Here is a 15,340-nt window from a genome sequence, read left to right on the forward strand (position 1 = left end):
TGATCTCCTGGTTTGTGAATCTGAGCCCTGCATCAGGCTCTGTACTGACAGCATGGAGCCTGCTTGGATTCTCTCTGTCCCTCTTCGGCTCATGCATTCTCTCTCTCTCTCTCTCTCTCTCTCAAAATAAATAAACATTTAAAAAAAGAACATAGGTTTTAGAGACAGGTACAGTTATGTGATCTGGGTCAACAATAAGGATAATTAACATTCTTACTGAGTATTTATTATGTCCCAGGCACTGCACTAAATACTTTACCAAGGGGCACCCAGCTCGCTCAAGTCAGTTAAGCAACCAACTCTTGATTTTGGCCGAGGTCATGATCTCACGGTTCATGGGTTTGAGCCCTGCTTGGGATTCTCTCTCTCAAAATAAATAAACTTTAAAAAAAAAAAAAAAAACTTTACCAAGATTACTTCATTTAATCCTTAAAACAATTGGGGCGCCTGGGTGGCTCAGTCGGTTAAGCGTCCGACTTCGGCTCAGGTCATGATCTCGCGGTCCGTGAGTTCGAGCCCCACATCAGGCTCTGTGCTGACAGCTCAGAGCCTGGAGCCTGTTTCAGATTCTGTGTCTTCCTCTTTCTCTGACCCTCCCCTGTTTGTGCTCCCTCTCTCTGTCTCAAAAATAAATAAACGTTAAAAAATTAAAAAAAACAATTTTGTGAGGTAGAAAACTATTAGTTTCATTTTACATATGAAGAAACTGAAGCTTAGGGAGGTTAAAATAACTTGCTCATAGTCACGGCTGATAGGTGGTGAGCTGGGGTCCTAACTCAGCTCATGACTAGTCTGCTTCCTAAAGCACCTGACCACTCAAGCTTGTATTCTGATCTTTAAAATCGGGCCGGTGTCTATCTTAGAGAGTTAAGGATTTAGATCATGTTTATAAAGGGTCTGGCACACGACTTAACTAAATGATAACCTGTTAACCATTTTTCCAGAAGCCCAGATGTCATTTTTATTCAATGGTTTTCGAGTGAAAAAATCTTGGATAGTCCCCTGCAGCTCTCATGTGCTGTGTACTGCAGAGATGAGAGGGTCCTGGTCTCTCGGGGGCTTAGAGTTGGGTGGGGGAAGAGGAGAAGGAGTGGGCCAACAACGAGGGGGTGGCAAACATAACAAAAGGCTCTTGGTGCGGTGTGGTCAAGATTGAGTCCCCTTTACCAAGAGGCAGGAAACACTGTGCCACCGCCGCCCAGTTTGGTGTTCTCTGATTACTTTCTGCACCAACCAGTGAGACGACTGGTGCTGGGGACTCAGGATTGAGTAGAACCCAGTTGGCTCCTCTGGGTACCAAAACTCTGAGGCTGAGGGAGTGCAAGGTGCCAGGAGCCTAGAACCGGACGGAAGCTGGTACAATGTCCATCCCTTTACAGATCAGGCCCCCAGAGTCCTTTGCCGTCCGTAGTCTGATTTCAGTGAGATCCCGTCCACCGTCTTGTAATGGTTGGCTGGTATCTCAGATTCCCTGAGAAGCAGCAGTTAAGAAGCAGGGCTCCTCCGGCATCTACAGGGTATTCCGAAATTGTTCAAGTACTTCTTCATAATCATGTTCGTCATCATCTGCAGAAGAGTTCAAGTCAGTGACGATCTTTGGCCTTAAGCGGGTTCCTTCCCCTTTTTAGGGCACCGGACAGGGAAGGAGTTGGTGTGGATGCTCTGAGGTCCTTGCTAGACCAGAAACTACAATTTATTCTTTCTGAATGCTGTGTAAATATTCCCCCTGCATGCCTTGGGGAGGGTAGTATGTTTGAGGATGAACTCATTTTCCTTGCCAGGACTTGAGCCCCTGAGAGGGGGACAGTAGAGACCCCCCCCCCCCCCCCCCCCGCCCAGCCTCAGCCCACCCCTTAGAAGCCTGTCTGTCCGGCTGGGACTGCGGAAAGGCCTGCTCAGGAGCAGGGAAGGCCAACACCAGCAGAGGTGAGAGCAGCAGCAGAGGAGGGAGGGGAGAAGCAAGGACTCGGCTGAGCAGGAGCTGGCAGGGACTCACCTGGAGCCTTCGTGTTGGACTTAGTGGCCCTGAGGCCCTTCTTGTGGGCAGAAACCTTGCTGTATGTATCTGAGCTGCTCTTGGCACTCTGTGGCAGTGTCTTCATCCTGGGTTTGAGGAGCCGGGGGCATTGCTGCAGTTCTAAGACTTGAGAAGACTAAGTGGGAGAAAAAGCAGAAGTCAGCAGGGTCCATGACATGTAATTCCCTTCAAATGTCACTTCCTCTGCTCCCTTCGGCTTCCTTTTCAGGGTAGGGCTTCTCGGGACCCCAAGCGTCTTTGCTGCTAGCATATCTGAACTGTTCTTAGGCCGAGGAGACAGGCCAGGATGAGAGATGAAGGGTTGGGGGCTAGAGATAGGGTGCGCCGAGTGTCTCCACAGAGAGGATTCACATCTGCTGCTGAATGGTGGGGGGCGGGGGGGGGGACAAGCACAAAATCTCAGGACAGGTGCCAGAGCTGAGAGCGGTCCCAGAAGGAAGAGGGCTTTTGTGGGACTCCTACCTTATGCCATATGCATACCTGCTCATTTATCCTCAGGTGACCCTCTGAATAGCTGTTTGAATTCCCCATGAACACATGAGGGAAACAGGCTCAGAGAGAGTGTACCAGGTCAGACCTCAGGATTGCAAGCTGAGCCAAGGTTCAGACCCAGAACCATGTCCGTGGCTTCTAAAGCTGGTGCTCCTCCCACCACACTGTGCTTTGGAGAGCAAACAGTATAGGGCCCCTCATCAGCAGTGGGGTATACTGATGCTCGGAAAAGAAAAGTTGCAGGATCAAAGGCAGGGAGCAGGGACCGGGCCCAAAGTCGCTTCCAACAGGGGCGAAGGCTGGGACTGAGGTCTCAGTTCTTTGTACTGCGGGGTTTCCAGCACTGTCAGCAAGGCCTGTGTTTCAGACCCCCCAGCCCATTCTTTGTTCCATCAGAAAACCACTGCCCTCCTCCCTCCCCTACAGATGCAAGCCTCTTGTGGGGCCGAAACTGCTCAGAATTCATCTTTCTAACTTCCTCTGCTACTCCACCACTTACCCTCACGGTACGAAATAGGAGTCTCCCCAGGTCCCAAGACAGTAACCTTATTACACTCTATAAAGTGCTTTTGATATAGATCATCGGTTAGCACAGCACCGTAGTTAGGTGCTCGGGCTGGGTGGCCAGACCCAGTGTCAAACCCCATCCTGCCATTTGCTAGGTTGTGATCTCAGGTCAACTACTTTATCTCTCTCTCTCGTCTTCTCAACTGTAGAAAGAGGGGTCAGTGCCCATCTCAGAGGGATGTCATGAGAGCTATCTGGGGTCACACGCAATACAGCGTCTGCCACCGAGTAGACACCCGGCAGGTAGCCGCTGTGAAGCCAGCATTGTGAGTGATAGTATCTCAGGTTCCCTGGTGAGAACATGGATACTCAGAGAAGGAGTGCAAGCCACAGAGTAAACGGAGCCATAAACTTGGTCTTTCTGCTTCCGTGCCTGGTTCTTCCCCATTGTTGTGATTCCGTTTGGATCAGTTCAACACTTACTGGCAGTGCCTGCCTGCCTGGCGGCGGGTGAGGTCCCAGCCCTCACAGACCTCTCCCAACCAGGGGAAAACTAGGTGTGGTCCCGCCCACCCACGCTGTGTACAGCCCGCAGTATGAATACAGAAGAGGGAAGGCTGTCGCTGCCAGAGGAAGTCTGAGCTGAGCCTTGCCCACCGAAAGGAGGAAGGACATTTCCCAGCCAAAGGACTGGGATAGTAAAGTGCTGAGGCAGGAATCCTGGCCTACTGAAGAAGCCTCAGGAATTTCTCTGTGCCTGAGCGTGGACCAGAGAAGGTGGGAGAAGATGGACCTGGGAAGGCGAGGTTGAAATCAGCTTATAAAGGACCGTGGATGCCATGTTAAGGGGTTGGCATTACCCTCTGGAAATAGGGAACCACTGAAGGTTTCAGAAGAGAAGGGGCAGAGGCCCGTCGGTGACTGGGGAAGGGCGTGGGGGGGGCCATTCTGACAGCTGTGGGGAGGGGTGGGAAAGGTTGCTGACACCGCTTAGGTGGTGGATGATGACGCCTGACCAGGGGACGGCAGGGGAAGCACAGTGAACCTGGCGGCAGGACGCTCCTGCTCCAGTTTAGCCCTCCCACTTTTTAACTGGGACTTTGGGCAAGTCTCGGGGTCTCTGAGTCCTCAATTTCTTAACCTGCCGAATACGGATAATCCCACCAGCATCGGATTGTCAGGATCGAATAATAGCCACAAAACGTGTAAGTGTATATATAAACTGCAAGTTCTGTACAGTTGAAAGAAACGTGACGCTGGACAAACATGGCAAGACCTGCAATGATCCCGACAGGTGCCCCCCTCCTTGGTATATTGGTATATCGGTACCTGGCTGCCTTTTCCCTTGCTGGTTTGTTTCTTCTGCCCGCGGAGGCCCTCACTTTTGGGGGGTCTTGGTGGTGGGAGTTGGCTCTCAAAGGCTGGTAACCTCCGAAGGCTATAGTAGAAGGCATCTGCCAGCTCCTGCACTGTGGCTATAGGAAGAGGCCTGGCTGGCCGGCCCGGCCGGCCCTTAGCCTCCACAACAGTCAGGTCCAGCCACCGGGGAGGGATCTCAAAGCACATCGCAGGGTTGCAGTCAAGGCTGACCACCAAGAAGGGTTCCATGATTTTCTCCTCCAGCCGCAGGCCCGGGAAGGAGGGCAGAGGGTCAGCAGGGTGGCTGCTGTCCTTGACTACCACCTTGACTTCACAGGGCAGTGAAAACTGGGTAGTCAGATCTTCCAGGCTGTAGCGCCGGCCGTCATTCATCTCCTCCACGAAGCTACTGGAGCAGTAGAGGGGCAGCAGAATGTGGTCTTCATCTATCTGTTCGTAGTCTTCCTCCTCCTCCCCAGCCTGGTCGCTCAGCCGTTGACACACCAAGACATCTATGTCTCTGCCTTCAGCGCCGTGGGCCTGGCCAGACCTCAACACCTCCAGCCTGTCACCCACAGCCAGGGAAGTGAACCCAGGGCTCTCTACCCCATCGCCCTCATAGTCCTTTGTGGCCACTACCCGGAGCGGCTGGCCTGGCCGGAGAGCGCTCAGGAGGTCATAGGCCGTGAGGAACTCTCTTGGCCGCCGCCGCAGCTTGCCCTGGTAAGCCCCAGAGACCATGAAGTGTCTGGGCGCCTTCCGGCCCTTAGTCGAGACCAGGACCCGCCAGGGCGGTGAGGCCAGGCCATGGATGCAGAGCCTCTGGCCTTTCTGTAGGGACGCTACCCACGGGCTGAGGAAGATAGGGGGCCCCTCTGGAACTTCCAGGATCTCTGTGGTCAGAGGGAAGGGCCCCCCCTGGGCCAGGGCCTCACTCAGCAGCAGCGGTTGGATGAAGTGGATGTGTTGAGAGGAGGCCGTGACGTCTTCCACGTCGACCTCCAGGGTGGAGAGGATCTTGACAGTGGTTCTGCGCACTGTGGAAAGGGCAATTTCAGCTCAGGGGTGCTTCACACACCAGCCCAGTGGTGCCCCTCCACCCCCAGCAAAATGTCTGGGCTGGCTGACCTCTTTCCTGTTCTTTTCTGCCAGCATTTCCCCGTGGCATTCGATTCCTTGCTCACTCTTTTCTTTCAATCTCTTTTCAAAAGCTATCATAGAAATTTTTACACATTTGTAACAGTAGAATAGTATAGTGAACCCCCCATCGCCCGGCATCAATACTTAATTCACAGCCCATCTTCTTTCATTCACACCCTATCTATTCCCCTCCACTAGATTATTTTGAATCAGAATAATCACATCATGCCATCTATGACCTTCCAGTGTGTATCTCCAAAAGAAGAGGTAAAGCTAGAAACCACCATGCCACTACCACATCTAGATGATAATTATTTGATAATTCATTAGTAGCATCGAATAGCCAATGAGTTCAGCCACTTTTTAAATTTTAATTGCATTTTTTAAAGTTTAAATGCCAGTTAATGACCTTGGCAACTTGTTTACTCCCTGGGCATTGATGAGCACCAGGTTTACAAACTCAAGGGGTGCCCTCTAAGAGTCGGGAAACTGGCTCATCCCCTGTGTCTGAGCCGCACCGCGTGGAAGACGGAGGAGGGAATATTCTCGTCTTCCAGACGGTGACACTGAAGCTTAGGCGGTGACTTGCCTCAGGTCACGGTGTCGGGAGTTTTTTTTGCTCTGTGCCAGTCGAGCTAATTTACTGTCATTTCCCACAATATTCCAGGGCTCCCTGGGAAAGAGAGAACTTCCTGGAGAGGAAATGTGCAAGAGTCCGGAGCATCTTATACGAGAAAGCAAGAAAAACCAATTTGAGACGATGCAGGTGTGTGTCACAAGGATCCAGGAGCCAAACTACAAAGGCTCTCGCGGGCCAAAGCCGAGATAATGTGAGCATCCGTGAATAATTCCAAGGGGTTGGAACCCTGAACATTTTCGCCCGTGAGTTCATAATGATGACTTCAAAACAAAACAAGACAAAACACCTGAATAATCATCCTTGAAGAATGCTAGGGAGCCAGCTCATTTTACAAACTAGTAAACCAAGTATAGGCCATTTCTTAGATTGTTCTCCATGCAGGCTGGAGGCGGCGTGGAGAGCAGGGCTGGTCAAACAGGCAGAACGTGGCCAGGTAGGCCAGGGCAGAGGTAGAATGGTGCCCTGGGACCTCGACGTACATAAACACAATGCCTCTATTGCACAAACTAACTGAAGAGTTGGGTGGGAGCTCTTTCTAGCAGTTTCCTAATAGATGAAGAAGGAACAGTAGGATTAAGATCAGTATTGCAGTTCCTCAGGAAGTCATGGACCTAGGCAGGCATCGGCGGCAGCCACTCACATCACAAACGCTGGCCCCTCTGTTGTATTTGACCTACACCACACGGCAAGGTCGGTGGTGCAACTTTGGTTGGTGACACAGAGCCAGGTGGGGACTCCTTGCCCCACAGCAATGAGAACCTGCCTCCTGTGTCTGGTCAAGCCTCTAAGTGCCTGTTTACAGCTGTGCAGAAAAGAGCCAACAGCTGGCCTGAGGCTTCTATCCCTAGAAAAGCCTGCCTGCAACGTTGGTCGTTGGCTGGCGTCTGGGAACATGGTTTATTTAGCAAGTGTTCGCACCATCCTCTAACTGGTGAGGGTGGTTTCCTGTCCTCAGACTGTACAACCTGTTATGCTGAGCATCTGTTTTCTATCTGGAAGTCTAGAATTTTGGTACGCGCTGAGCAGGGGGTACCTATGTGACCAGCCCCCGATAAAAACCTTGGGCCTCGAGTCTGATGACCTTCCCTGGTAGACAGTTCCGTACATGTGTCGTCACAATTCAGTGCCGAAAGGATTCAGCGTGTCCTGTGTGACTCCACCGGGACAGGACTCTGTGTCCTTTCACTATAATAGACCATGGCTGCGAGTACAACTATATGTCAAGTGCCATGAGGCCTCCCGGCAGGCCATCGAACCTGGGGGCGGCCAAGGGCTCAACACGACAGGAAATACAGGAGACAGAGAAGCATCCTGGCACCATCACGAGGATCCTGGCCACAAAATCTAAAATGTGAGCGACGCTACAGGACAAAGGGCTTACTCCTGTCAACAGATAAATTATAAGAAAAATAAGAAAGGTGACCCTACAGATGAATAGAGATTTAAAAGGGCTAACAATCAACAGCAAGGTTGCGAATCTTCTCTGGATCCTATTGTGAAGAAATTGTAAAAAAAAATATATATGTATATATATATATATATATATATATATATATATATATATGAGATAGTAGAGGAAATTCAAACACCAAGTAGTGGTATTAGGAGTTATTGTGAACTTTTTTAGTGTGATGATGGTATTATTTGTTTAAAAAAATTATTTTTAAAAGAGACACACGGTGGGTGCCTGGGTGGCTCAGTCGGTTGAGCGTCTGACTTCAGCTCCGGTCATCATCTCGCGGTCTGGTCCGTGAGTTGAGCCCCACCTCGGGCTCTGTGCTGACAGCTCAGAGCCTGGAGCCTGCTTCAGGTTCTGTCTCCCTCTCTGTGCCCCTCCCCCACTCATGCTCTCTCTCTGTCTCTCTCTCTCTCTCTCTGTCAAAAATAAATAAACTTAAGGGGCGCCTGGGTGGCTCAGTCGGTTGGGCGGCCGACTTCGGCTCAGGTCATGATCTCGCGGTCCATGAGTTCAAGCCCCGCATCGGGCTCTATGCTGACAGCTTGGAGCCTGGAGCCTGCTTCCGATTCTGTGTCTCCCTCTCTTTCTCTGCCTCTCCCCTGCTCATGCTCTGTCTCTCTCTGTCTCAAAAATAAATAAAAACAATATAAAAAATTTTTTTTTAATAAAATAAAAAAAATAAATAAATGTAAAAATATATAAAAATAAAAAAAATAAAAGAGACACACTGAAGTATTTATAAAAGAAATGATAGGAGGGGCGCCTGGGTAGCTCAGTCGGTGAAGCGGCTCAGGTCATGATTTCCGGGGTCTTGAGATCAAGCCCCATGTTGGCTTTGCGCTGACAACACGAAGAGCCTACTAAGGATTCTCTGTCCCTTCCCTGCTTGTGCTCTGTCTCTCTCTCTCTCTCGCAAAATAAGTAAATAAACATGAAAAAAAAATTAAGATTTAAAAAAAAGAAATAGAACTCATGGGGTTTGTTTTGAAATAATCAGGTGTGTGGTGGAGAGAGATGAAATGGGAGAAATGGGTCATAAGTTGATAGTTGTGACGTCAGGTGACGGGGTCAAGGAGGTTTGTTACATTACCCCCTCCTCGTATATGTATGTTGTACATTCTCCCCTAATAAAGTAGTTTTCAAAGATTTTTAAAAAATCAAAATAAAGAATCCCCACTTGGCTCTGTAGTGCACCAGCAACCCTAACCAACTGCTCCCCAGGTAACCTCAGACTCTGTCTTCCAGGGAAGAGGCCCCAGGGCACGCCTTCCCCCTCGGCTCCAGCTCGGCCTCCGCTCTGCCAGACCTGGCCAGGTTCTGCCTCTGCTTGACCAGCCCCGCGCTGCACCTGCCTCCAGCCTGTCCTGCAAAATAGCCTATGAAACAGCTGGGGATTCACCCAGTACCCTTATCTCCCGGACAGAAGGGCCTTCAGGAACAATCCTATTCTCCCCAGTGGCAGGAAAACCTGCGTCTCCTGAACAAATGGTCCAGGTTTCACTCTGTAACACTGTTGCTTCGTCCTAGTTGCTGGCAAGCTCACAGTCCAACTTTTGCCGAATTTTATAAAACTAAGAAGAGTGGGACCTCACTCTGAATTTCCTTCATCTTCCTGTCTCCTTTTACACCTAACTTCCCACTGTTTGGGAATCTTCATCCTTTTATATTGTATGTTCTGGGCAAGCCACCTGGGGAAATCCCTAGCCAACCACAGGGATCAGGGAGGTGGGGCACGTCCCAGCTCAGCAGCTTCCCAGGGCCCCGTCTCTCGCCCCACCAGGCCTCTCCCCAGCTGCCCGGGCAACTCACTGTGCATGATGGCTTGGACTTCATACTGGGGCCTCAGGATCAGGGAGTGCCAGGGGAGGGTGGGGCAGGTGAAGAGGAGGTCCTTCAGGGCTGAGTCCTGCAGAGCCTGGAGCAGGGGCCGAGGGGCACCGGGCTCCCATTCCCAGAAGGGCCCCTTCTGGGACAGGGGCAGGTGCAGAACGAACTTCTGGGCTTCAGTGTCTAGCACACAGCGGGCGCAGTTGGCCCCGTGGTATATTTCCACAGCCTCAAGCAGGAGGGGCTGGTCCTCAGGCACCACCCTGGCCTCTGTGGTGATTCTGTGGGTCGACATGAAGCAAATGGGCAGCTTCTTGGAGTGCTGGGTTGCAGCAGACAGCAGCTCGTTCAGGGTTCCGTAGCTCTGGGGGCCGGTGAGGGGGCTGAAGTGGCCTGTGGGGCACAGCAGAGGGTGTCAAGGTGGGACAGGCCTTTGATGGGCGCAGGGCCACACACACCAGGCCCCGGTCTGCCCCAGAGAACCCAGTCAGAGTCCCCTGAACACAAGCACCAAGCATCTGGACATCCAGGATGCAGGGCGAGGGACAAGAGGCAGCAACTGGCCATGTATGAAGGGACAGTGAAGGGTAGAGATGGGGACAGTTCCTTCTTACACAGACAGGCAAGAACTCGGAGGGATTGGCACCAGAGACAGAACAGGAATGTGTTTCTCAAAAGACAAGGACAACGGCCACAATTGTCCACCTCCTGAATCGTACCTGCCTCTAACTTTGCCAACTTTGCTTCCATATTCCTCACCACTGCTCCAGTCCCCTACATCCACCACCTGTCACCCCATGCTGCAGCAGTGACACTGTCCCTCTCTCCCAAAGTAGAAACCCAGGAGCTACTGGCCAAACGACCTCTGACCACCCTTCTTCACCTCACATCTTGTCTGCCAATTCTAGTGACCCGACTGTCTTTCCCCATCTACTCCTTCCCCGGACCCCATCCACTCTCCTGCCACCGGACCGGCCTAAAACACCCCACATCCAGACATAACATCATTTCCAGAGTTTTCCTGCCTAAAACAGCCAACACAAATTGAATCAGTGCAACATCACACAAACCCGGACTGCAGGACATTCTGCATAGGTACCGATCCAGACTCTTCAAAACTGTCGATGTCGAGATAGACGCTGAAGAATTGTTCCAGCCTGAGGGCATCTGGGTGGCTCAATCGGTTGTGTCTGACTTTGGTTCAGGTCACGATCTCCAGTTCGTGAGTTCAAGCCCTGCATCAGGCTGTCTGCTGTCAGCACAGAGCCTGTTTCGGAACCTCAGTCCCCCTCTCTCTCTTTGCCCCTCCCCTGCTCACTCACTCTCTCACTCTCAAAAATAAATATTCAAAAAAAAAAAAAAAAAGAAGAAGAAGAAGAAGAAGAAGAAGAAGAAGAAAAATTGTTCCAGCCTGAAGGAGATTAAGAAATCAGTATGTGGGACTCCTGGGTGGCTCGGTCTATTAAGCGTCCGACTTCAGCTCACAGCTCATGAGTTCGAGCCCTGCGCTGGGCTCTGTGCTGACCGCTCAGAGCCTGGAACCTGCTTCAGATTCTGTGTCTCCCTCTTTCTCTGTCCCTCCCCTGCTCACACTCTGTGTCTCTTTCTCTCTCTCAAAAATAAACACTTAAAAAAATATTTTTTAAATAAATCAGTATGTGATCTGTGTTTGGCTTCTGGATCAAGGGGAAACACTATAAAGGACATTAGGGGCTTTTGGTGAAATTTGAATAGAGTAGGTTAGACAGTAGTATTATATCAATATTAAATTTATTGAATTTGATCATTGAACTATAGTTTTGTGAACAAATGTCCTTGTACTTAGGAGTAATATCAGTAAATATTCGGAGTAATATATTTTTTTATTTTTTTAATATGAAATTTATTGTCAAATTGGTTTCCATACAACACCCAGTGCTCATCCCAACAGGTGCCCTCCTCCATGCCCATCACCCACTTTCCCCTCTCTCCCACCCAGTAATATTTAGATGTAAAGGGTTATCATGTCTGTATTTCACTCTCATGGTTCAGGAAAATATATATATACACATACATATATAGTAATATGTGTTAAGGTACAGCTCTGGGCCACGCCCTGTGCTGAGTACTTCCTGCATGGCAACTCTGAATCCTCACGTCAAGTCTGATTGCCCTGTTAGAGAGGAGTAAGCTGAGGCACAGAGAGGTCCCAAGAACTGGCCAAGACCACAGCTATTTGCCAGCAGAGATGGGATTCCCATCCAGGCTGTTATTTTCAGCATCCGGTCCGGCCGTGGTCCACTGTGCCACACGCCTCCTGCAGCAACCAGGCTACGTAGTAACCAGATACACACTTGCTACTCCCTATAGTTACTCCTTCCGGGGATCCTTCCTCCAACTCGGGAGCCACCTCCTCCAGGAAGCCTGCACAGACCCCTGAGGCAGGCTACTTCTGCCAGGAGCCCTCTGTGAACTGGTTCCACTGTCCCCCTCCTCTCACTGCCATCCTGGAAGCTCCAGGCTGCAGAAGGCTACACTCGGTCCATCCAGAGCCCCACGCCCCAGCCCCTAGCACAGGGCATGGCACACAAGTGTCAGTAAATGTCTGGTGAGTGAATGAGCCAACACAGGGACAAGCACATGGACAAAGACCTGGAACAAAGAAAGTCCCAGCCGAGAGGCAGATGTGATCAGAGAGATGGGTGTGGAGAGGATGCAGCCACGCCGGGCTAAGGGCATTGTGGGACCACTTGGAGGACATCCCAGGCCTCGGGGCAGGGTAGTGGAGGATGTGGGAGCACATGTGCCAAACTAGTGAGGCAGGACTGCAAGCTGGGGTCGGTGAGCCCACGGGTGTGCCCGGAGGGGCCAGTGCCCTGGGGGTGGAAGGGGGGTGGCGGAGAGCTGCCTTACCACGGAAGGTGGGGGCGATTTCAATGGTCTGGCCGGTTCCTGGGTTCTCGCAGACCACCCTCTGGAGGCAAACCTGGGTGACCTTGATCAGGTCCCCTGTGGAGAGGCAGCACTCATTCCCAGAGATCTCGTAGATGGAGCCTGTGGAGAAACTGACTCAGTGTCCCGGTGCAGTGAGGGCCCAGTGCTGGCTGGGTTGTGCCCTGTTCTCCAACAGGCTCTGCTCTGCCACAGGTCTGTACATGTTCCAGCTGCCCGGGGCGGCCTTCCCTGTCTTTCCCTACCGAAGGGCCACTGCTTCGGCGGTACTCAGGCAGCACGAGCCCTACCTTTGCCTTCTTTTAGTGCTGGGTGCACCCCTCCACGGCACTCTTCTCTGGCCTTCTCCACCTCCCCATGCCTCCTAAACTGAGCTCACAGGCAAGGCAGGACTGATCCATCTCGGGGTCGCTGCAGCCGGCACAGGCCCAGCCTCTAAGCACGTGTTGAAGTCTTGAGCAAGGAACTAACCCAGGAAGTCCTAATTCCCGACGGTACAGCTACAAAGTCAGACCCCAGAAGTTCAGTGACTGCCTGGAGGTCACACACACACACCGCTAACAGCCACGCTGGTGCTTTCTTCTTCAGATGAGTTGTTTTTAAAGGAAGCACAGGAGAGGGGTGCCTAGGTGGCTCAGTGGTTAAGCGGCCCATTTCAACTTAGGTCGTGATTTCACGGCCCATGAGTTCAAGCCCCGCATCAGACTCTCTGCTGTCAGTGTGCAACCTGCTTGGAATCCTCTGCGCTCCGCTCCCCCCCCAACTCTCTCAAATAAATCAACATTAAAAAAAAAGTTTACGGGTGTCTGGGTGGCTCAGTAGGTTAAGCATCTGACTTTGACTCAGGTCACGATCTCACCATTCGTGACTTTGAATCCCGCCTCAGTGAAAACACAAGCCGCACTTCAGATGAGCCCTGCTTCTCCCCCCACCCCCCTCCCTGCCCTTCGTGGGCACCTGGGTGGCTGGGTTGGTTGAGCAGCGGACTTTGGCTCAAGTCATGATCTCCCTGTCTGTGAGTTCTTCCGCCCCTGTAGGGCTCTGTGTTGACAGCTGGGAGCCTGGAGCCTGCTTCGGATTCTGTGTCTCCCTCTCTCTCTGCCCCCCCCCCCACTCACGCTCTGTCTCTCAAAAATAAACAAACATTAAAAAACAGCTTTTTTTTTTTTTTCCTCCCGCCACCTGGCCTCCTCCCTGGTTCTTCTGTCACCCGGACTTCCGCCACTTCCCGCGCCCGGGTCGGGCAGGATGAGGAAACAGGCTTTGCGACACGCCCGTGGTCAGGGGACATCGGGAGGAGCGCAAACAGCGGGAGGCGCCGGCAGGGAGCCCCCAGAGGAGGCCAGTCGGCGTCTGAACCCGCATCGGCCAGATTCCCAAGGGGACCAGGGTGTGGCGGCGGGTGCTGCCCTCCCCCGGGGTGGCCTCGGAACACTTCACTGGGAGCTGCTGTGCCGCGCAGGGGATCAGAAAGAGGGAACAGATGTGGCCAGGCACCCTTGCACTAGTTTGCTTTCTAAGGAAGGACCCCCCCCCAACCAGTCTCCAAGTTCCCTCTCCCTGCACCTCCGCTGCCCCCACTCTGCCCGTGGCTCCCCCCACCACCTCGGAGCAGCTGCCTCTCCCCTCCGCCGCCAATCAACCCCGCCCCTCTCGCTCCTTCGGCTGTCACTAGTGACTGAGCCCCCGCGGTGCACCCATCCCTGGGAACCAGGTGGGCACGTGTGCAAGTTCCGCGAGGAGCAGAGAGCGGGGGAGGCTGCCGGGGCGGGGGGGGAGGGGGGGAGCAGCCATTCAAGCCGAGAACTGAATTGCTGATCAGATCAGGCTGCAAAGCCGAGGGCCAAGGTGGGCTGGACGGACTGAACGGAGGCGCGTAGACGGGCGTCGAGGGGGAGTGGGAGGGTGCGCGGGAGGCCTGACCCGGTTCGAGCCCCGACTTTCGGCTTCCCCACCGCCAGACCTCCGCCGGTGCGCACCGCGGTTCCACCCCCCCCCCCCCCCCCCGCCTGGCTCGGTTCCACCCACCCGAGTGTGTAAGGCCGGTGACTTCTCATCAACCTGCGGGGCAGTCAGCGCCCCCCCGTTCCACGAAAGCAAAAACCGAGGCCCGGAGAGGTTGGGTACACTTGGACTTGGGCAGTGGCAGCGTGGCTGGGTTTCCTGGGTTTCTGCCGCCCCGGGCGGCGCCCCTGCCCCACACCCAGCGAGAGCCGAGCAGCGGCGGGGGCGGGGGCCGGAGGGGTGCCGGCCCCTCACTCACCCTGGAAGTAGACCCCCGAGCAGACTCGCAGCACACGCGGGAGGGAGGCGGGGTCCAGGGCGCAAACGAAGTCCTGCAGGGACACCGGCTCCATGGTCCTCGCGGCTCGCTGGACGCCTCCTGAGTGGCCCTGCAGCCCTGCCCTGCCCCCTGCCTGGCCCCTGTGGGCGGAGCCGCTCGGCCGCGGGGCGTGGGGACCCGGCCGGAGCCCTCCGCGGGCCTCGGCCTCCTCACCCCTGCAGTGGCCTGCGTTCCTGCCTCTCACACTGGGGGCGCGACGTCGAAAGTGCAGATCAGGCCTGACACCTGGAGGCTCCGACTAAAGGACAGCTGCTTCCCACGCCCCGCTTCCCCATTCCCCCGCCCCGTTGTCTGTGATGTATCCCACGGTGGAGGGGGGAGGGGGGATATGATGAAGACGGAGAAGCCCCCGACGCCCCCGCCCCCCCCACCCGCGCCGCCCTCCCAGTTAGAAGGAGGAAATGTGGCCGGCCTGCTGCAGTTCTGGGTTTCTTTTTTTCCTTTTTAAAAAAATTTTTTTCTTACATTTTATTTATTTTTGAGAGAGAAAGAGAGCACAAGTGGAGGAGGGGCAGAGAGAAGGAGACATAGCATCTGAAGCAGGCTCCAGGCTCCGAGCTGTCAGCACAGAGACTGATGTGGGACTTGAACTCACGAACCCTG

At 53.3% G+C, this 15,340-nt stretch overlaps 1 protein-coding gene across 2 annotated transcripts; it reads right to left on the reverse strand.

The window, feature by feature from the left end:
• Window positions 1-935: 935 nt before the first annotated feature.
• On the reverse strand, window positions 936-14,932 carry THEMIS2 (thymocyte selection associated family member 2). Of its 2 annotated transcripts, none has more exons than XM_047082164.1 (6): window positions 14,657-14,931; window positions 12,355-12,495; window positions 9,445-9,855; window positions 4,367-5,433; window positions 1,997-2,153; window positions 936-1,566 (listed from the first exon to the last, which is right to left on the reverse strand). In XM_047082164.1, exons 1-6 carry the CDS (start codon window positions 14,748-14,750, stop codon window positions 1,511-1,513), a joined length of 1,926 nt encoding a protein of 641 aa, XP_046938120.1. In that variant the 5' UTR covers window positions 14,751-14,931; the 3' UTR covers window positions 936-1,510. The 2 variants fall into 2 exon arrangements, with proteins under 2 accessions (XP_046938120.1, XP_046938122.1); XM_047082166.1 differs by lacking the exon at window positions 936-1,566 and adding an exon at window positions 1,587-1,674 and having other exon boundaries at window positions 14,657-14,932.
• Between the last annotated feature and the right edge of the window lie 408 nt (window positions 14,933-15,340).

This window comes from Lynx rufus, unplaced genomic scaffold (assembly GCF_022079265.1).
Source record: "Lynx rufus isolate CCGP_SWC_20201006 ecotype Redwood Valley unplaced genomic scaffold, mLynRuf1.p SCAF_2, whole genome shotgun sequence".
Lineage (NCBI taxonomy): Eukaryota > Metazoa > Chordata > Mammalia > Carnivora > Felidae > Lynx > Lynx rufus.